The 22392-nt window shown below is 35.4% G+C and overlaps 2 protein-coding genes and 2 long non-coding RNA genes across 12 annotated transcripts; 1 reads left to right on the forward strand and 3 right to left on the reverse strand.

Moving 5' to 3' along the window:
- Positions 1-1084: 1084 nt before the first annotated feature.
- On the forward strand, positions 1085-3722 carry LOC113276516 (glycerol-3-phosphate dehydrogenase [NAD(+)]-like). 3 transcript variants are annotated; one of them, XM_026526130.1, is made up of 10 exons: positions 1085-1240; positions 1323-1399; positions 1484-1556; positions 1648-1865; positions 1969-2076; positions 2314-2415; positions 2502-2622; positions 2736-2790; positions 2889-2937; positions 3156-3722. In XM_026526130.1, the coding sequence occupies exons 1-10, from the start codon at positions 1135-1137 to the stop codon at positions 3324-3326; spliced, it is 1080 nt and encodes a 359-aa protein (XP_026381915.1). In that variant the 5' UTR covers positions 1085-1134; the 3' UTR covers positions 3327-3722. The 3 variants fall into 3 exon arrangements, with proteins under 3 accessions (XP_026381915.1, XP_026381916.1, XP_026381918.1); XM_026526131.1 differs by having other exon boundaries at positions 1981-2076; XM_026526133.1 differs by lacking the exon at positions 2502-2622.
- Positions 3723-7421: 3699 nt separating this feature from the next.
- On the reverse strand, positions 7422-8782 carry LOC113274245. The gene is made up of 2 exons (XR_003322892.1): positions 8455-8782; positions 7422-8286 (listed from the first exon to the last, which is right to left on the reverse strand). It is a non-coding gene; the product is annotated as an uncharacterized LOC113274245 (long non-coding RNA).
- A 2467-nt stretch (positions 8783-11249) lies between these two features.
- LOC113276517 lies at positions 11250-14456 on the reverse strand. Of its 6 annotated transcripts, none has more exons than XM_026526134.1 (5): positions 14097-14456; positions 13374-13690; positions 13054-13264; positions 11748-11915; positions 11250-11643 (listed from the first exon to the last, which is right to left on the reverse strand). In XM_026526134.1, exons 3-5 carry the CDS (start codon positions 13173-13175, stop codon positions 11520-11522), a joined length of 414 nt encoding a protein of 137 aa, XP_026381919.1. In that variant the 5' UTR covers positions 13176-13264; positions 13374-13690; positions 14097-14456; the 3' UTR covers positions 11250-11519. The 6 variants fall into 6 exon arrangements, 3 of the variants coding, with proteins under 3 accessions (XP_026381919.1, XP_026381921.1, XP_026381920.1); XM_026526136.1 differs by lacking the exon at positions 14097-14456 and adding an exon at positions 13927-14087; XR_003324419.1 differs by having other exon boundaries at positions 11280-11675; positions 11748-12142.
- Positions 14457-19111: 4655 nt separating this feature from the next.
- Positions 19112-21586, reverse strand: LOC113276518. Of its 2 annotated transcripts, XR_003324422.1 has the most exons (4): positions 21090-21586; positions 20438-20593; positions 19885-19966; positions 19112-19197 (listed from the first exon to the last, which is right to left on the reverse strand). It is a non-coding gene; the product is annotated as an uncharacterized LOC113276518 (long non-coding RNA). The 2 variants fall into 2 exon arrangements; XR_003324421.1 differs by lacking the exon at positions 19112-19197 and having other exon boundaries at positions 19606-19966; positions 21090-21583.
- Between the last annotated feature and the right edge of the window lie 806 nt (positions 21587-22392).

Consider the following 22392-nt stretch of genomic DNA (forward strand, 5'->3'; position numbering starts at 1 on the left):
GAAGCCGAGCCATACCAAATCAAAAATGCACGACGGGACAAGACGAAACCACATCACACCAAATCATAAACATGATTAAAAAAGAAATGCTCGGTGCATAGCACGGGAAAAAAATCTAGTCCTTAAATTTCATTCTCGATGCAGAGCTCTGATGATTGAGGACAACGAAATGAAGAATGGCTTGTGAACAAATGAATACACGATTTTTATTCGGGGCCATTATTGGCATGAAGATGAAGAGTTTTGGACTGAATCGTTAATAAATGAGTGTAAATTTGGACCTCTTAGTACTAGGTTTGGGAGGATAGGATTAGAGTGTCTAAAACCCAACTAATATGAGTTTAAACGTAAATTTCTACTCTCTATTTAGATTTATTGGTTCTGCTTAGGGATGAACATTTTATCCGTGTGCGGATGGGTGCCCGGACCGTTCTCTAATGGGTTGGACGCGAATAGAACTTTTGAAACCCAACGGATTGGACCCGGATGCGATCTTGAAAATCCGTTGGACATCCATACCCGTCAGATTAAGGGTATTTATATAGTTTCTAGAAAATATATGGATAGTTTTAGAATTTTTAGGTGTTTGTTTGGGGTGTTGTTGTCCATGACACTTCTATATTTATGTACATATATAAAACGTGTAGTTTTTATAAGAAGTCATCTATATAGGTTTTATTTTTTCATTATAAATTTTAACTAACACAAATTTATCGGATTATCCGTACCCAACCCGTTCATCCGTGCATCTGTTGGATGTTGAATTAAATGCGGATGCCAAATTTAAAATCCGTAATGTATTGGATTGGATGCGGACAAATAATGTTGCCGTAGCAAGGTCAACTAGGATATCTGCACACCCAGCGGTGCCACCTAAACGAATCAGTGTTTGACTTGTCCTTGACGTTTGACTTTCTCTCCTGCATTCAATTAATTCTTCTTATATTTCCCAATAACATGGAAAGAAACTAATTTCCGTTTCTTATTTCTTGTTGCTTGCAATTGTGGTTGTGTTCATCGAACAAACTCTTCCCTAATTATAGAAAAAAAAACTCTTTCTTATTCTTTTTCTTCTCCAAAATCTCTATCTCTCTCTGTTGCTTTTTGTATCTCTCTCTATCTGCTCTGAAGAAAATGATTCAGAAGAAATACCAAGTAACCATTATTGGTAGTGGTAATTGGGGTAGTGTTGCCGCAAAACTTATTGCATCCAATACCTTAAAGCTCAATTCTTTTCATGGTAAGAGTTAGCCCACCCCAATCTGTTGTCTTTGAAATTCTATGAGAAAATGTAAGAAACATTTCAGTTCTGTCTTTTGCAGATGAAGTTAGAATGTGGGTGTTTGAGGAAACCTTACCAAATGGTGAGAAACTCACAGACATCATCAATAAAACCAATGTAAGTATCCCCATTTTCTCTGTTTGATAAAATTACATCTTTTTTCTTCATTATCTTTTAGAAGTTTTGTTTTTGATGTAACAGGAAAATGTTAAGTATTTGCCTGGAATAACGCTTGGCAGCAATGTTGTGGCAGACCCAGACTTGGAGCATGCAGGTAATGAATTTTTGAAAAGATGCTGAGCATATTTAAAGTGATGCAAATTATGTTGTTTCTTTTATTCATGGTTCTGTTATTGTTGCTGCAGTGAAGGATGCAAATATGTTGGTATTTGTAACCCCACATCAATTCATGGAAGGTATATGCAAGAGACTTGTTGGAAAGATTAAAGGAGATGCTGAAGCAATTTCTCTCATTAAGGGTATGGAAGTGAACCCGGAAGGTCCTCAGATGATTTCCAGTCTTATCAGTAAACAACTTGGTGTCAATTGTTGTGTTCTCATGGGTGCTAACATTGCCAATGAGGTAGTGCAAAATGGATTCAATTTAGAATCATCAATTGTTCATTTAAAAGCAAACTGCATTTGTTATCCAATGCGGTTGTAAGTAATTGATTCGGTTTATGTAGATTGCCTTGCAGAAGTTTAGCGAAGCAACAGTTGGATACAAAGAAGACGAAGAGGTTGCACAAAGATGGGTTCAGATTTTCGGCACTCCTTATTTTCATGTATCAGCTGTGAGTCTTCAACATTCACTGTAATAATTCCAATCAGTGCTTATGAACATTGGATATGAAGAAATCAATCCAAATTGTTCGAATAAAATGTCAAAAACAAAAGGAAATTTGTTACTACTAACCCAGCTGTGACACTATTCATTAATAATGCAGTTAGTACTACAAACATTTCAAATATACTTTCTGTTTTTAATATCAAATCCTCCACCAAATTGACTTGTATGGATAGAACAACAGGTCAGGGATGTTGAGGGCGTGGAACTATGTGGGACATTAAAGAATGTTGTGGCCATTGCAGCAGGCTTTGTTGATGGTTTGGAGATGGGAAATAACACCAAGGTACAAATTTATGGTCAGTTGTAATTCCTCAATGTTTATACCAATCACAGAGAGATCTAATATTCCACCAACAATAAACTTACCAGGCGGCAATAATGAGAATCGGCTTAAATGAAATGAAAGCATTTTCGAAGTTGATGTTCCCATCTGTTTGTGATAACACCTTTTTTGAGAGCTGTGGGGTAGCTGATCTCATCACTACATGCTGTATGGAAGCATATACATATTATTTTTCCCTATCGTTCCATCTTCTGTTTTCTTCCCTGAGGACATCATTAGAACTTTAAGATTTTTGTTCTCTGTGTGTGTTTATGTGGCAGTGGGAGGAAGAAACAGAAAAGTGGCAGATGCTTTTGCAAGGAGCGGCGGGAAGAGGTTATTTTTTATTCCAGAGATTCGTTGCAAATGTATATTTATGCTTGTCTATAGATGTCTTATCACTTAATAAGCTTTCTTTTTAATCTTATGTTCAGGTCTTTCCACGAGCTCGAAGCAGAGTTGTTGCATGGCCAGAAACTACAGGTACATATAGTAAAAACACAAAATAATTTTTTTGGCTTTTTCCAGATGACCTATTGAACTATACTTTAACATGAAAACCTTTTCACTGACCTCAAAAACTGATTGCAGCAAGGTTTTCATCTTGACTTGTTCTATGCATGTTTCAACTACAATGTTTTAACAAATAGCAGCATAGTCTGATCTAACTAACTTTACCATGTTGTGATCTCTTTTTGAAGGGAGTATCAACAGCAGAAGAAGTCTATGAAGTTTTACGCCAACGTGGATGGCAAGAGTCATTCCCGTTATTCAAGACAGTTCACGAGATATGCGTTGGTCGTCTTCCTCCTTCTGCAATAGTTCAACAAAGTGGCAATGCTACACAAATTCCTGTCTACGGAAGGCTTTGAGCAATACCAACTTTTGGATTTAAATCTGGATCCTAATTGAAATGTAAATCGGCGTAAAAGTTCAATCTTACAGGGCACATAGCCGAACAGAACTGAAACCTATGACATCCATTCTTTACAGCTTTGAGTCACATGGAATTGACAGTGTCTTGGGCTAACCCTCTAACAAAGTATCAGGCATTTAGTATTCATACTTAAAATTGTAATGAAAGTGGGTTAGGAAATTATAATACAACCACAGCTCATCTGTGTATTAATGCCTTTCTAAACTTATGATATAGTATTATGGCTTCTACTAGAGATCTCTTGGCAGACATTTCCTTCATCTGTTGTAGTTTTATACTGAACTGCATTCTGTGGACCTTTTCCTGAACTGAAATTAATGTTTCAGCTTGAGCTGCATTGTTTGGAAAACAGGCTTACAGCTATAAAAGGTCTCCTTCACATCAAGCGCCTGTCTAGATATATAGTCTCCTTCACATCAAGCACTTCTTGGATGACATTAGGTTGTTCAGTAGCTAATTCCCCTTGTACAAAGATTGTTGATTACTAGACGTTTCAGCAGCATCCCCATCGAAACCATAAAAGTTATATACATCAAAAACTTTGAGAATGGGACTGACTTGTATCTAGATCATCAGAGATGACCTACTTTATCATCTTATAAGGACCTACTATCTTTATTGATGCTAACTTGTAATGTCTACCCCGTGGGTATCTCTCCTTCCGTATGAACACCATAAACATATCTCTCCTTATGTTTGTGATTTGCGTTAGCGGCATTCATATCTTTCATAGCTCTTGGTGATGGTTGCTCTCACTTCTCAATTTATGCTCTCTATGTGATCAGCAAAAGCCTCGCCTTCATTGCTGACCTGTGTATCCGAAGGGAGCGGTACAAGGTCAATCATTGTAAACGGTAGCCGTATGCAGCCTCAAAAGGTGTTCGTAGTCGTACGACTAACTGAATTGTTATAGGCGAAGCCGTTTTGGGATAAAATCTGGTCCCAACTCCTAATACAATAACCTCGTCAAGTTAATAATTTTATCTGGTCCTGATTTGGGCAAATGAGATAAATGAATAACCTCGCTAAATGCATTAATGAATAATTTTTTTTTAACTAATGAATAAATGAATAATCTCACTAAATACATTAATGAATAAAAAATACACAAATATTTCAACTAATCAAGAATGTTTATAAAAGAAGTTAATTCTTCTCAAAAAAAAACCATGTAGAATTAATTATTTTTTCTTCCACCTAAACCAAAATACATTCCGTCATCAATTTTTTGTAATGTATGCACAACTTCTAGAATATGTCGTTATGTATTATAAAGAATATATTTTTTTATGGTGATTGTCGCTTGAAAAGTCTCATTTGATGATACTATAATATATGTTTGAGGATCATTCTCATCATTTATTACCGACTCAATAATTTCTTCACATATAGATGAGTCCATAACTTCATCATTCTCGTTAGGATTGGTGGTTCCCGGATGTTCGACGTCTATCACAATTCCATAACATAGATTAAAGATGACATCAATGAGATGAAATGAAAGAAAAAACTCTCTAAATGAATAAAATATTTAACCTCGCTAAACGATTTTTTTTCTGATCCCGAGGCTATTCATTTATCGATGATAGATTGTATGATCTCCTACTAGACTTTTTAATGAATTTCTCGAACTCCGTTTTATTACTTCTATCCGGCCATCAGTAAGCGGGTGGGCAGTAGTAGAATACGTAAATCTTAAATTTTTCCTTAAAGTCTTTCAAAAGTGTCCTAAAAACCAATACAAATGCACCAGCTCGTTAAAGAAAGGGGTGGCAATATTAGAAGCGTCACCTACTTTAGAAACAAGGGATAAAGTGGGTTATATTAGAGAATCTAATCTCCACAAAAAAGATGCAATCATGTTCTCCGACTGTTTTCAACAATTTTAATAAATCTATATTGAAATATACCCAAGGAGAGTGTGGAACGGGAAACAGAGTATACAATACAGTATTTTGGGACAGTCCCGTTACGATTTGGAAAACTTAACACATGTCGACCAATCTGTCAACATCCTTGTCCATAGGAAACCAATAATAAGGACTTCTAACAGACTCTGGAGTCTTGTCCCGACCCCAATGACCTGTCAGTCATCCGCCATGAAGCTCTTAAATGATTTTTTTCTCTTAAAAAGTCAGTAGGAATACATAATTGGTTGCCTCGAAAGAAATAACCATCATGGATAACAAATGGGGTACCTGGAGTTGTTGAGGGTGCATCTAATTGTTGTGCAACAGAACCGAAGTATGATTCAACGACATATTATTGTTTAATTTCCTCAAACGCGAGCTTGCATCAATGTCACCAGCACATACCGACGATTAAGAGCATCAATTACCTTTTTTGCTCCACCGAATTTATGCTTTAGGAAATAAGTAAACTCTTGAAGGTACTCAATCCACTTTGCATGTCAAGGTTTTAATTTCTTTTGAGTCTACAAATAATGTAAAGCTTCATAATCCGAATAAACAACAAAATATTTATGGGCAAGATAATATCTTCAATGTTGTAAAGCACGAACTATGGCATAACTCCATATTATAAGTTGAGTATTTTCTTTAAGTTTTTATCAGTTTCTCGCTGAAGTATGCTACAACTTTGTTTTCCATCATTTGAAGTATCATGCTCCACCACAAAAAGCTACGCCAAATCTAATAGAACTAAAATTGAAGCATCATGTTCCAGGTTTGTTTTCCATCATTTAGTCGTCAAAACTTCTTAATCTTTAGCATCCTTTGTCCAGTGGAAAGTTCCCCCTTTAATACGCTCAGTTATGGGATTCATAATGACACTTAACCCGTTTAAATCTTTGTATCCTACCTATGAAAGCTACGCATATCCGTTATAGATCGAGGAACATGCTAGTCCATAATATCTTTCACCTTCACGGGCCCAGCCTTTAAGGCACTAACAGATACAATATAGAGAAAATTAGGCGCAGGCCTAAAAAAAATAATATTCTCAATGTCAGGCCCACAATTAATTTTTAGTTCCGTGACACCCATAATTATATGAAATTATTAAAAGTGTTTGCATGACGGATTATGCATCCGCATGACGGGTTATGCATCAGGGGTATAATTGGTAACGCAACTTGGATATAACATATCTAAAAATACACGCCTTGGAATTTTACAAATTTTATATCATTGGAAACGTTTTTAAGAGAGCTACGTAACGAGTACAAACAAGAATATCAAAAAATTTGATTTTCACGAAAAAATCGGAGGTGATCATCATTTTAGGCAAAATTTTCGAAAACTTGATACATAACCATTATGCAGCCACCAAAACAAATGCATAACTCATTCTGCAGACGCATAACGAATTATACAACCAATTTCTCCACTGCATAACAAATTATGCATTTGGATAACAAAGTTATGCATCTATAACAAGTTATGTAACCAATTATGCGTACATAAAAAAAACTTGATGCATAATGCAGTGTGCATCCATATTTACGGATGCATATCAGGTTATGCATCTATTTTCTCGATGCGTAAAAGATTGTGCAACAATTTTCTCGATGAATAATGCATTATGCAGTCATATTTTCGGATGCATAACAGGTTATGCATCCATTTTCATGACTGCATAACATGTTATGTAGATATTATTGTAGGTGCATGACAAGTTATGCAGCCTTATTTTTGTTGGTTTCAATACTAAGAAAAAAGTAGTTCCATAACGTTTTATGCAACCGTTTTCTGGACTGCACAACAAGTTGTGCAAAAAAAAAGCTGCAGAATGTGTTGTGCAACCAATTTCGAGAATGCATAACAAGTTATGCAACAAATTTTTTAGATGCATAACCTGTTATGCATCACTATTCACACCTCCATTTTCTTTTAAATGCACGTCACACGCACACCAAACACATTTGCACTTCCATATCCTTTGCCTTGCCACTGCAGCATCCTTTTAGATCCATTTTCTTTTAAATGTATAACCCGTTAAAAACAACATCAACACCACCATTCCTAACTCACTTCATAACGCGATTATAGTGTAAGCTTACCGCAAAAAATCATATCAAATATCGATAAAATAGATAAATTATGCTAGAGGTCGATAACAGATATCACGATACGCTCAAATCCTAAGTTTTTTTTTTGATACAGAAAATCCTAAGTTTATAACCAAACCCCTAATTAACCCTGTGCGACTCCTACGGACATTCGAAATAGCACCCAGGAATTTAAAGCCCAAAAATTGGCACCACACAAAGCCGTTTTCCAAATACCGGGTACGTGGTTGCTAAATTTTGCTTCCCAAAATGCTATTAGTGCAACATTACCCTATACATTGAATGATGAAAATACAATAACACAGGGAGTAAGAATCTGGAAAGGATCGAAGCACCAACAAACTGACTAAGAGACCCCAAAAATAAAGAGACCACCCTATCTCTGTGTACACACTGTGTTATACTTGAATATATACATACTTGCATTAGTCAAGCTCAATACCAAGCTAGACATATATAAACATAATTTCCAGGTGTCCTTTAGTTCCATAATTTGCAGGTGTCCTTACCAACTCATCAAAACCCAATTCTTATATGAACTCCAATTTATTCTCATGAGACAAACGTCTTCTTCTAAATTTTCTTAAGCAACAGCTTCCTGTAAAAAATTCAAGTAAAAATCACCATCTTTGATGATTGTCGATTTCAGTACCCCTCCCAAATTTCTAATTTCTTCCTTAATCTTCGTCAACAGTTCACTACCATCTCAAAATACAATTTCAAATCGAACCTAGGCAATCAAAAAATCACCATATTTGTTGATTGTCGATTTCAGATTCGTTGGTGTTAATTTCCATCTTCATTCCCCTAAACATTAACCCATTTCACAATTGATTAATGGCACTTCCACTGATTTGAATCCAACCTAGAAATCCCCAATTACAGCACAAACCCAGATTTGTTGTTAATGGATGCAAAATCAAAACAAACAGGGTTAGGAGATCAATGCGGGGTTATTAATTGAATCAGATAAAAAAAAAAGAGAAGCAAGGAAAACTCTCAGAATAAAATTATAGGGTTTCTACATATTTACCTTTTTGTGTTATCCCTCTTCGTCGTCTTTCTTATCCGAAATTATTAGAGGTGGACAATAGAGTGGTAGTTGTTGTTCCTTGGTTAAAAGGGAAAAACCAGATTTAAGCTTACTGGCATGGAGAAAAGAATGAAAAACAGAATTTCAGAAATTATGCGTGTAGTAATTTTTTTTCCAAAAATTGGGTGCACGCGTGAAGTTTTACGCCCGTGAGTTTCACAGTGGAGAAAAATGTAAAATTGGGTGTGGCTGTAGTTTTCACTACAATATATCCCAGAAATTCTACTTCCTCGCCCAAAAATGAGCGCTACTTAATATTGAGATATAATATTTTGTTTGAAAGAACCTTCATCAACTTCCATACACCAAAATATCATCGAAGTGTACCACAATAAACGGTCAATAAAAGGACGTAATACCTCTACCCCCATGTGCATGAACTTATTTGGAACATTGGAAAGTACGAATAGCATTACAAGCATTCATAGAGGCCATCCGATGTTTTGAACGTTATTTTCCATTCATCCTTAGTGCGGATACATACTTGATGGTACCCTCTTAGTAAGTCTAGCTTCAAAAACACCTTAGCACAAACTAGGATGTCTAACATATTCTCCAATCTAGGTATTGGGAACCTATACTTGATGGTAATCTTGTTGATTGCTCAAATATCGATACACATTCGCCAGTAACCATCTTTATTTGGTGCTGATAGGCTGGTACAACACACATGCTCTTTCCTTCCTTAACCAAATCCCTATGAAACAACTCTTCTACCTGTCTATGGATCTCTAATTAGTGTGCGGGAGGCATGCTTCCAAGTTAGGGAAAAAAAATACTGGTACCAACTCAATGGCATGTAGTATGTCTCTCATAGATGAAAACACACTGGGTAATTCAATAGACATAAGTTCTTGGAAACTTTTCAATAAATCAAAAACTTCTGGCGGTTGTTCGTCGTTGTAATGGTCGATATTTTTTATGGGTTTATACACCAATGTAAGAATTATACTTGACTTCTTGATTTCCTGCTGAAATTATCTACATGTCAACAGACTTGTTGACTATACCTTTTCATCCTTCCCTCCCTGCACTTCTTTTTCTTTCATATGATGTATCGTCATTTTCTTTCCATTACACATAAGGTATATGTATTAGTTTCAATCAAGTGAGTCATCTTCTTGTCAAATAACCAAGGCCTGGCTAATAGTATATGACAAGCACCCATAGGTATTACATCACACCAAACTTTATCTTCAAAATTTCCAATAGAAAACTTTATTAGGCACCTTCTCGTAATTGAGACCGTGTTTCCTTTTTTGAACCGATTTATGTTATGCAGTGAGGTACTTCTTGGTCGACAAGCTTAACTTGTCTACTTCTATCTGAGACACTATTTCATTAAGGAAGTTTTACATGACTGGAGATTGTGATAATCTATCATTATGGAAGTTTTAATGTTATTTAGTTTCATTTTTATTAGTCGCAAAATATTTTTTGGTGGGGTGGTAGCTGAAAGTTTATGCTGGTGATAATTTTTTTTGTCCGTTGATTCTTCTTGGTAACTATGAATTGTATAATGGGGTTTCTACTGATGGTTCTTAGTTATGACTTCTTTAGGAACTTGGATTGGTGTTGCTGTTGGGAACTGATTTCCCTGACTCAACTGACATGGAGACTCTGCTGGTAGTGTTCTTCGAAAGATGGTTGAAGTGTTGGATATGGTTTTACGATCTAACTAGATTTTTTGCCCGTGCTACGCACTGGGCAGACCCGAAACTCATCCACCATATGTTTTTTGTTTTAACCATATTTTGATTTAGATTTTGTGCCCGTGCTACGCACTGGGCAGATCCGAAACTCATCCACCATATGTTTTTTGTTTTAACCATATTTTGGTTTAGTGTGAGGTGGCTTCGCCTCGCGCCGTCGTGCATTTTTAATTTGGTATGGCTCGGCTTGGGTGCATGAGGCATTTTTAATTTGGTATGGCTCGGCTTGGCCTCATCCCGATGGTGCTAAAATCTATCACTGTCAGTATCGAGATTTAACATCCCTATTTTAACATCCTTATTTTAATAAGGATGTACCCGATATCCATATAGGCTGTGAGTTCTTGTGTCTTCAGTTTAACATCAATAGATCAAAAAAGAGATAAACCTTCACCGGCAAATGAACAACCGAAATCATACCTGATGAGTTTACAAATTTAAGGACTAAATAAACGTAGTTAACGCAAGCTCATGTAAGGCACCCTAAACATATAACTGAAGAACTAATTGGAGCAACAAATCTTATAATTTAATAAATTAGGTTGAACAAAGGCTCATCTCCAGTAATAAGGAACCCACAACACCGTGTATATAGCATAAAACAGAATCATAAGAGTGCCACACTTAGTATAACAATTCAACTGTTTTTTTTACCCGCTAACTCAGACCTATTCAATGTATATTATTAAGGACTAAATAAACGTAGTTAACGCAAGCTCATGTAAGGCACCCTAAACATATAGCTGAAGAACTAATTGGAGCAACAAATCTTATAATTTAATAAATTAGGTTGAACAATGGCTCATCTCCAGTAATAAGGAACCCACAACACCGTGTATATAGCATAAAACAGAATCATAAGAGTGCCACACTTAGTATAACAAGTCAACTGTTATTTTTACCCACTAACTCAGACCTATTCAATGTATATTATTAATTTAGTTAGACCAAATTATCCTTACTAAGTGCAGTCATGTTAAAAAAAAATTGCACTATACTTTAGAAGCGCCTATAAAACGAATATAATCAAATCAACACACACACTCAGTTCGCGTGTTTTAAGCAAGTATATATAGTCATTTAATTTTTGTTATGTGTCACATATGACCGAATGCATGTATATGAAGGCATTTACTGCCTACATGCAAAACCAACAGAGTACAGGTTGTGGAAAAAACAATGACGGATCTTGCTATTAGAACACATGACTAACCATTTGATTATTTGTAAATTTGACCATTCCTCTGTTTGTTTAGCAACTCCTCCTGCTTTCTTCTTAGCGGCAACTTCTTGTCATGCTCTCTCGTCTGCCATACAAACTCTAAAAGCAAGAGCAAGTTCTGGATCTAAGTTTGGATCTATACCAAAATCAGAACCACTGACACCAGATGCCGCTGCTGCTGCAAAACCACTCTTTCTGTATCCCCGGTGAATATGGATGGTTGTAACCTAACATGAAATGTTAGTTTAAACGAAGCAGAATAAGAAGCAGAAATCTGCATAAGAACTTATGGGAGTTACCCAGTGAGGACTTCAGAGGGAACATTAAGACCGGGCAGAAACACGAACAATGTGACTACTGTCATTAATTGTTGTTTACATATGCAAGGAAAGCTCCAATTCTGGATTTTGACTACTATCCCTACTATCACCTTCTCCCCCAAAAAGTTAATTAGCAAGGAAAATAACCTGATAATAAAAACAAAAGAGCAGCTGGAATGAGAATATCATGTGCATCAATAAATCAACTTTCCGAAGAAGCTTATCTGAAATAACTTCACTTATCCATTTCTAAAGAATATTGGTCCCTCAATTTGATTTAATGAACCAAATCTAATGATATTCGAATTAGCAATTGCTGCAACCAAATTCATCTAAAGTAACAAAAAGTGCCGCATTCACATCCAAGCATATTACTGCATCATAGATAATGAAATTACCATTAGACAAAAAACCATGGTGATCATTGACATTAAACCTATGAAGTTATGTGTTGTCCGAGCTTAACGGGTTGAGTATATAATTGTCAGGTTCTCTTACCTCTCACTGAGAGTCTACAGAGTAAATCACTGGTAGCCAGTCCAGTCTGAGAGTCTACATAGTAAATCTTAAGCCTCTACGAGCATACTGAAAACTGCATTTGGACCTCCAAAATTAAGTGTGAAATCTAGACCCCTCTTTATCTCTCCAGTTTTTGTAATTTTGTTTAATACGCCAAACTGTGAGTTGATGTCATCTATCTGGTCCAATTTCATAAATCTCTCCTGAATTCTTTTCTATCTCCATTTTACAGAAAAAAGAGAAGAAGGTGACTGGCCTTAATAAAACTCAACTGCACTGTGGAAACTCTTAGGAAATTGAGTGGCATATCAGAAAACAGTTATATGGGTTGCAAGAAAATAAGTGGCATATTAACAATAACACGTTAATGAGACTTCCGCTCGACCATTATGATTGGCCTTAATAAAACTCAAGTGCACTGCGGAAACTCTTGTGATATCTATTGCTCTAATTGGTAACCATTAAATATTAACAATAGCACAGTAATGAGACTACCGCTCGACTCTCGTGCAATCACCCTATGAGTCTAAAAGCTAAAAGCATGCCATCAGATATTAATTTCATATAAAACAACAAATGATTTTTCTTGCAACCCAAATACCCAACTAGAAATATTCATATGAATTATTAGACTGAACCGAGCAAGAGAAAAACAAAAAAAATTACACCATGAAAATAGGTTACCTTTCAGATATATAAATATAAATATTCATATATCGAAATGAAATATTGTAAATAGAGAAGTAGAAAAGATAACCCATATTACCTTTCTAAACCAAAATCTTTCATTTTTTTAGATACTAAATTTTCTCCGAAAGTCTCTTTTGAATCCAAAACCAACTTCATTTCAGCTTCAATATCTAGCAAGGGTGGAGCTCTTGCATGCATGTCAAATTATAGTTGTTCCCTTGCTATGCTATACCCGACAGAAAATAGTTTTTCCAAGATTCTACCTTGTCTTTGTCCGTTAACATAGGCTGTCAATGACATCCATATTAGTAAATCATATTATAAACTCTAAAATACACGAATTATAAAATAAAATTGTGTATTAAGTTTGTTTTGATTGTTAACTTGTATTCTTACCAGTTGATACTTGCAAAAACAGTTGAAGTTTCTTGCACCTTGTTGCCAAGGTCATAAGTCGAAAAGGTCCTCGTTCATAGCAACATCGTACCTGCAATCATGCAACTACCTGTGTGAGAGAATACAATGCATGTGCCGGTGTATGTTGCTTGCCTAAGCTTTCCCATCCTCAGTCCTTTCTTTAGATGTATTGCTCAAGTTTCTAACATTTGCAAAACCATTTCAAGTATAAGACGTCATGCAAGTGTTCATAGTGAAGTTGGTTGTCCGGTGGTCCATATAGCAAAAAATCATTGCTCCATATTAACACCAAATTCCTACAAAATTGAAGCAAATGATAAATTTAAAAAAATAGTGTTGATATACCAAGGAATTTAAGATTAAACTTGGGACAAGATCAAAATCTAAAAAGAATGCAAAATTGTATATATAATTTCATCAAACAATCAAAATATATTAAAACACAGAATTAAGACAAAAATCCAAAATTGATGGCATAAAAGAATTAAGAGTAAAAAATCCAAAATTGATGGCATAAACTAAATGATTTTACCCATAACTAACATTACTTGGATCAGGCGATATGTTCTTTGCCTCTCTTAACAATCAACTAAACAGTGAGCTAACATCACAAAAATATCACTGAATCACAAAAAATAACAGTTCATAATAAGAAATTAAGAGATCCAAAGAGAACAGGGGGATCCAAATGATTTTGCAAACCTTTTACAAAATAGAACAAATCTTCAAACCACTGGAATTTCCACAAACAGGGTTACCGAGTTTCAATTGAACCGTAAGTATTAAATTTAGGTTGGGTGTGAAATATTTAAACCAAGATTTCAACTAAAGCTCTATGTATTGAACTGATTATTGATTTTGAGGTTTTCTTTGTTGTTCAATTTAGGGACGACGAAGAAATAAAAGAAAATGGATTATTGATTTTGGGGTTTTCTTTGTTCGATTTAGAGACGACGAAGAAAGAAGAGAAATTTTCAATCGAAATCCTAAGTATATTATACTGATTACTGCTTGTATTTGAGTTTCTCTTTGTACAATTTTGGACGAAGAAGAAAGAAGAGAAAAGAGATAGGCGGAGAAAACATATGTTCTAGGGTTTTCGACAGAAATTAGTTAAGGTTTATGACGGATGTGTTGTCCACCTAACTGGCGTTGGTAACGTCCAGTTAAGTTTTCGGTGTAAACCAAGTGTAACGAATTTATAAGCCTTAGACTGCTACATAAGTGTTGTATACCTACATTTTTACCAACGATGTTACTAACGTCCCGTTAAAAATGTGGTGTAAATAGAGTGTAACTGAATTTGTAATGTTTGGACCAATAAAGTCCCGCCAAGTGTCCTCACAAGGTTTACTAATGCCCAAAGCTTTATCTTTTAATTTGAATGGGGTGTCAAATTCGGGTAAATTTATTAAATACCCTTAGCTTTGGTCCCAATAAATATACCCTTATACAAAAATAAATATACCCTATTATTTAAAAACCTTATCCATTAAAAATTAGATTACTAATACCCACACTCATATAATATTTTATATATAATTTGAGTGGAAAATGCTGGCTCCAGAATGAAAGTTAGGCCAAAAGCTTGAATTCCAGAGCTCCTGGCCCCCTACCAATAGCAATCGATGGTTACCAATCTACGGTAGCACAAAACATAACCTATCACTCCACCCTTCCCTCCGGTCTTCCCTTCGGATAAAGTTTACCCTACTAAAACTCTAAACCTGTAAGCCTAAATCTCAAACCTGCTCCAACACCGTCACTCACAACAGATGAAATCGCTATTTGCATACATAAAGAAGAGATAAACGCCAACTCCCAGTGCATATATCATCTATCAGCATCTATCATCTATCAGCCAAGGTTGCTTATGGATCCAAACTTAAAAACCCTATTTATTATTTTCTTTCATATGATCTGTGGTTACTAGATCATGTTTTGGTTCCCCTGAGGTTGCTTATGGATCCAAAATTAAAAACCTATTTATTATTTTTTTCATATGATCTGTGGTTACTAGATCACGTTTTATGAATTGGTAAATGATTAAATGATTGTTGAGTTTGGTTTGGATCGGTATGGTTGTTAGGATTATATACTTTTCGTTGTATCTTTTGTTAAGATTATATTCTGTTATTTTGAATGCCTGATCTAAATGGACTGAGGTTTATAGATGCAGTAAAGATGACGAGTTAAGTCTCAATGATTTTTATTTTCAATCCTTTGCTATTCATATAATTTGAGGTCGAAATACTGGGTTTTTTATAACAATCATGAAAATATTAGTTGCAGGTAACCATTTAGTGACTTTAGTCTATGAAGTTACCACGACTGGGTTTTTTTCTCCCGATTCTTATATTTTTTTTTTTTATGAAGTTACCACGGCTGACAAACGATATTTTGAAGTAGCTTTTCGTGATATTGTCTGTATACCCAATTGATCGGAGGCATTAAAATCCTTGGTCACCTGAAGAAGATGAAGATTACTTTCAGAACTACATCAACGTCAATGGCCACTAATTTTACACTACCAAAGGTAAATAAACTCAATGCATCCAATTTCCTGCCTCAATTCAGTTCTTTAGTTTATCTGTAGGTCATCAAGTATGGTTTCATCTTGGACTGATTTCTGGACAGATTTTAGGTCATATTTTGAGTTCAAAGGACGCAATGAAAAATGTATTTGTTTATCGTTCACCAATGATTTAAGGGATGCTTGAAGACTCTTTAAATTTTCTATAAAAATAAGCCTCTGAGACTGAATTTTTTCTGGTTGTGTACTGTATGGACACGTAGTACTGCGTATTTTTCTGCAATACACACAGAGTGTCTGCAGTTTATGCTTATATTTTCGTCATATGCATCCTTGATCTGTTTCTATATGTATATAATTAAGTTACCTCTTAATTGTGCTGAATCTTCTGTTTGTAGATACAGCACTGCTGATAGTCAAAAGCTCCCGGAGTTGATTGATTGTAAATTGGATACAGAGTCCATCATCCGGAGTCTAATTTCAGTTCCAAGTGGATCCAAGCTGAAATGGCTACAACCCCAAATATATTCATGTTAGTTAGTCATTTATTCTTCTTCTTATATATGATTCCATCAACTATTATTCAGAATACTAATGCTCGGAATTTATCTAAATGCAACTGATATCATGTGTATTAATGCAGCAGTTCATGTGGAGCACGTAGATTCTTCGTATAACCATGGTGACTGAAAAAAGGCTACAAAGAGATGAAGAAAACCTTTTGAAGAGTTTGGAAGACAACATCCAAGTAGTTGTAGATGATTGTTCTGCTCGCTAGGAGTCCAAAATATGGAGGGATATTGAGCCTGGCCATCTCAGCTTACTGCATGCCTTATGTATCCGTAACACGAGGTACTATTATTTAACAATCCCAAGTGTTATTCAAAGCCACGATCAGGAAAAATGATTCACCTCTTGGTTCTTTACACAAGTTGATTTAGCCCATCAAGACTTTAAAATCTTGGGTCGGAATGGGGTTAATTGCCAAATGAATTACCTTAGTAAAAAGCTTAATATTTGGTGCACACCGATCTTGATGTGTTCTCATGCTTAATAACCTTAATTTTATTAGTACATTATGCTAATAAAATGCATTTATAATCAAAGCCTATTGTTTAATTATGTTTCATTTTCATTTAACAGGCCCATGTTGATGCATGAACAATGAAGTCATATAGATAGGGCAATGAACCGACACTTTCTTCATAAAATAAATTGGGACGCTTCAAAAAAAAAAAAAATTGCACAAGAAAACGCTGAAAAGCCAAATCTTAATCATATCAGGTAGATACACTTTAATTTTCATGCTTTCACAATTGTTTTTTTTTGAGCAGGTCAATCCGAAAAAGCCAAGGGACGATATGGAAAAGATTTAATTGTACCTTCATATACATAACTTCTAAAATGTGCTCACTCTTTTTCAAATAAAAAGGAGTTTAGGAGAATAAGCAATACAGAAGAAAGAGAAACCTATTATATGAAAGCAATTTATACCTATAGCATCTCCATAGTCTGAAGATATTGCAGGTTTATGCGTTAGTTTATGCATTGTAATTATTTTCATGCAATTGCAGGTTAACAGCACATTGAATTTCCGAGTTGTTTATGCAGATTTGGTGAGCTTACTGCATCTGAGCATGCTGAAGATATTTACTGAACTTCAAATGGTAAGAACTCTTTTAGCCCGTGTGATCCATTGGTACCATGAATAGTAGAAATCATACGTAGCTTTCTACTTGGGTGAAACCGTAGAATTACCATCAAATTTTCAAGCATGATTTCTTCCCACCGAGAGATGATTCAGTTATCTGCACTGCCAACCTTATAAAAGTATATTGGCGGCGGTTTTATCAAATCAAAGCCATTTAACCACTCGGGACAAAAAGAAAAAAAGTAGCACCCATTGAAAAAGAATGAAGTAAGTTATCAATGGTACATCAATTGTTTTTTCTTTAAAAAAACATGTATTTTAGTAGTCATTAATTGTTATGAATTAATACGTAACTTACAACTGTTTGATGCACTACACACTTGATGGAAGCAAGTCATGTGTGTCAAATTCCAAAAAAATCTATCAATTAAACTGCTGACTTTTGTTGAGAGAATATCAAGTTTAAGTTTTATGTATCAATCACATCAACTTCTAAAATGTGCTCACTCTTTTTCAAGTAAAAAGGAGTTTAGGAGAATAAGCAATACAGAAGAAAGAGAAACCTATTATATGAAAGCAATTTATACCTATAGCATCTCCATAGTCTGAAGATATTGCAGGTTTATGCGTTAGTTTATGCATTGTAATCATTTTCATGCAATTGCAGGTTAACATCACATTGAATTTCCGAGTTGTTTATGCAGATTTGGTGAGCTTACTGCAGCTGAGCATGCTGAAGATATTTACTGAACTTCAAATGGTAAGAACTCTTTTAGCCCGTGTGATCCATTGGTACCATGAATAGTAGAAATCATACATAGCTTTCTACTTGGGTGCAACCGTAGAATTACCATCACATTTTCAAGCATGATTTCTTCCCACCGAGAGATGAGTCAGTTATCTGCACTGCCAACCTTATAAAAGTATATTGGCGGCGGTTTTATCAAATCAAAGCCATTTAACCACTCGGGACAGAAAGAAAAAAAGTAGCACCCATTGAAAAAGAATGAAGTAAGTTATCAATGGTACATCAATTGTTTTTTCTTTAAAAAAACAGGTATTTTAGTAGTCATTAATTGTTATGAATTAATACGTAACTTACAACTGTTTGATGCACTACACACTTGATGGAAGCAAGTCATGTGTGTCAAGTCTGGAATAACGATTGTTGAGATTAATGTGATTGATACATAAAACTTAAACTTGATATTCTCTCAACAAAAGTCATCAGTTTAATTGATAAATGTTTTTGGAATTTGTTTAGGTGTTTTATGAAATATCTATCTGTAACATATTACAATGCCCGTGCAAAGCACGGGCTAAGCACCTAGTATTTCTTTATTTCAAAATAAAATAAAAATTTGTATCTACCATTCCACCGCCATCAGCACCACTTACCAACCGCCACTACCACTAGTACCCCACCACCGGAACACCGCCGCCACCACCGCCTGTCACAACCACCACCACCACCAGTCCACCACCGCCCGCCACCACCACCACCACCAGTCCACCACCGCCCGCCACCACCACCACCACCATTCCATCACCAACAGTCCACCACCACCAGTCCACCACCACTCGTCACCACAACCGCCGCCGCCAGTGGCGTCAACAATCTAAGTTGATCCCCAAAAACAAAAATCAGAAAATAAGAAAGAAAAAAAAATTATATAATGTCAACAACCAAAGTTAATCCCATAATCTGGTGTTAACAACTGAAGTTGATCCCTAAAACAAAAATAAATAAAAATCATAAAAAAGTAATATGGCGTCAACAATCGAAGTTGATCCCAAAATCCGGTGTCAACAACCGTAGTTGATCTCCAAAACAAAAACCAAAAAAATCATAAAGCAAAAGTAAAAATAACATGGCGTCAACAACCGAAGTTGATCCCCAAAAACAAAAATCAAAAGCTCATAACAAAACAATATGGCATCAACAACTGAAATTGATCCAAAATCTGGTGTCAACAGTCGAAGTTGATCCTCAAAGAAAAAAATCAAAAAATAAAATAAATAAATATAAAATAATATGGCTTCAACAACCGAATTTAACATCATAATATGGTGTCAACAACCAAAGTTGATCCCAAAAGATGGTGTCAACAACCAAAGTTGATCGATTTCCTTTATTGACACAATAAGTGAAAAAGTACTCCAACTTTTTTGGGTCAACAATGGATGTTGATCCCGTTCACTGAGATAAACAATGGAAGTTGATCCCAGTGAACGGGTCAACAACCAAAGTTGATCCCAAAAACTGGTGTCAACAACCAAAGTTGATCCATAAAATTGATGTAAACCTGACGTGATTCGAACATGCATCTTCTGACGGAGCCAGGTGTGTTACCATTACACCACAAGTTCGTCTAATACACCTCAACCCTGCCAAAAACCACTTTTAGACAAAATTCCATAAAAGAGCAAATTTCCACCTGCAAACATAGTTAGACAACTATATTCACATGCATATTCACAACCAGACCATATACATACACAAAAACATTAGCTAAACACAAGGTAGTACTACAACCACACCTAAAGGATTCAAGTTTAATTACAAACACTAACGGTATCATATCCATAAATTCTAGTGCATATTCAGGGATCCCATTAACCTTAACCTGCAGCGACACATTAGATATAAGAATAAGCAGAAATTAATTCTGGTCCTAAGCTCTAATTAGAACCATTGTACACCACCAAAATGCGACTTAGTAAAATCTAATTGAGCATTCCCAAAGTAATCAATTAAATCAACATTAAATTACTAAAATCTAATTGTATCTGTTGTTGCGAAATAAAGTATAACACGATGTTTCAGTATTTATAAACAATCAACATTAAATTACTTACTGCATCAATAATGCTTTAAGCATATTCCTTCGATGAATTTCTTAGCATATAATCTGGCCCCCATTGCAATATAATCTTGAAAAAGCTTGACAAGGAAAAGTTACTATGATAGCACAGTTGCTGCTACCGTCTACGTTCACCACTCGACTGCTGCTCCTGCATCAGTAATAAAAGTAAAAAAAAAAATCCCTCTCAAAGTCTGCCATCACCACCTCCACAACACCAACACCAATACCAATATTACTATCACCACCATTATCACCCTCACAGTTAACTACAGAAAACGCCACCACCATCACCTCCCCTACAACAACAGGCTCCAACAAAAACGATGCAATATCCTCCACCGCTGCTGTAAACACAGCAACCAGCATCACCTAAGCAACAACACCTACAACCACCACCACCACCACCACCATCACAACATCCATTACTAGAAACAGTCCATAAATTGAATTACCAATTGAAAATGACCTAGATAATCTTCATCAAATTGAAAGACTAAAAGCAAACAATTAACATTCATTCTCCACATCAGAAACTCAATACATACATGGCATGGTCGAACTTAAATTAGTAGCAAAAGAATTTTGTCAAAATTAAACACATCAACTAAGAGTGAATTAGAATGACAATAACAGATAAAACTTACTTTTTTATTCGTTTTTGATGATTGAATATTCAGATCCAGTTGTTGATGGAGATTTTATCATCTATTCCCAATCGATGCAGACAATCTTTAAGAACTAACATTTTAGGTTTTTACAAATTGAAACCAAATCCGGTCGAAATCTTTGGTTTTAGGTATTTCAACGAAATCAAAATGAAATTAATGTTTCTGATGGGCTTGAGATTAGGTTATGGAGATTAACTTCTCGTTGATTCATCACTGGATTTAAAATTCCTCTTGACTCGATCTTGTGACGGAGGTGAAAATGACGACGGAGTGGTGGTAATGCAGAGGTGGTGGTGGTGATGATATCAGTATAGAAGGAAAAAGAAGAATAAAGATTATTTTTCCGATCTGGTGGCGGAGAAGGTGGTAGTGGTGGCTGTCGTTGAAGAGGGAGAAAATTTCGATCTCCAAGTTGATTTAATCTGTATCGTGAATGAAGGATAAATATGGAAAGAATAAAATATGTTAATGGACCCAAACATGAGAGGGGTATATTTATTGTGATATAAAGATATCTGTAAAGTCTATCAGAATAAGGGGTATTAATATAATTCCCACGTCAAATTTGTCGGGCGGGATTTCGTATGACTTAGTATTTTAAAGTAGGGGAAGATTGCCGCTAGTTTCTTGTTGGGACGTTTCTTCCGAGGCTTGCTATGGCTTGTCAATTCTTATTTTCATATCAACTGTTGTTGTTTTTTTATTTTGTTGAGAAAAACATTTTCATGTCGATAAAATTATTGCTTTTACCGAAAAAGTGCAGTCCCCAGTGTCTCCTCAAGACACGACCAAAGATATGATGGTCGGTTTGGCTGCGATGGGAATGGGCCGTACATTTGGAGTATGAGTCCCCAGCTACCCATGTGCCACATGGTACCCCAACTAATCCTAGATACACAAAATAATTTTCAAACTTAAAATTTAACTGCATCTTTATTAATTACTATTACTATACTGTTCTTAATTTCCTAAATTTAAGACATTGCATTTATGATTTTTTTTTCTTCTTCTAACTGATTCACTGTATTCCGAGAGTTTGTTTTTACATAAGTTCTCCAGTTTTTCTTATTTATTTCTCCATTTTGCAGCTTATCATCTTGATCTTTATAGCTCCGTTGTAAAAGAATAAAAAGAACAACGAGATGGGGTCAAATCAATTGTTGGAGGATAAAAAATTGACTTTCTTCCTAATTAGGTTAACGGGTATCAGAATAGATGAGTTTCTTTCTGCCTTTTGCATGTGTTAGTGTAGACGGTAGAATTTTGACAAGGGGCAAAG

This window comes from Papaver somniferum, chromosome 4 (genome assembly GCF_003573695.1).
Source record: "Papaver somniferum cultivar HN1 chromosome 4, ASM357369v1, whole genome shotgun sequence".
In the NCBI taxonomy this organism is placed as follows: domain Eukaryota; kingdom Viridiplantae; phylum Streptophyta; class Magnoliopsida; order Ranunculales; family Papaveraceae; genus Papaver; species Papaver somniferum.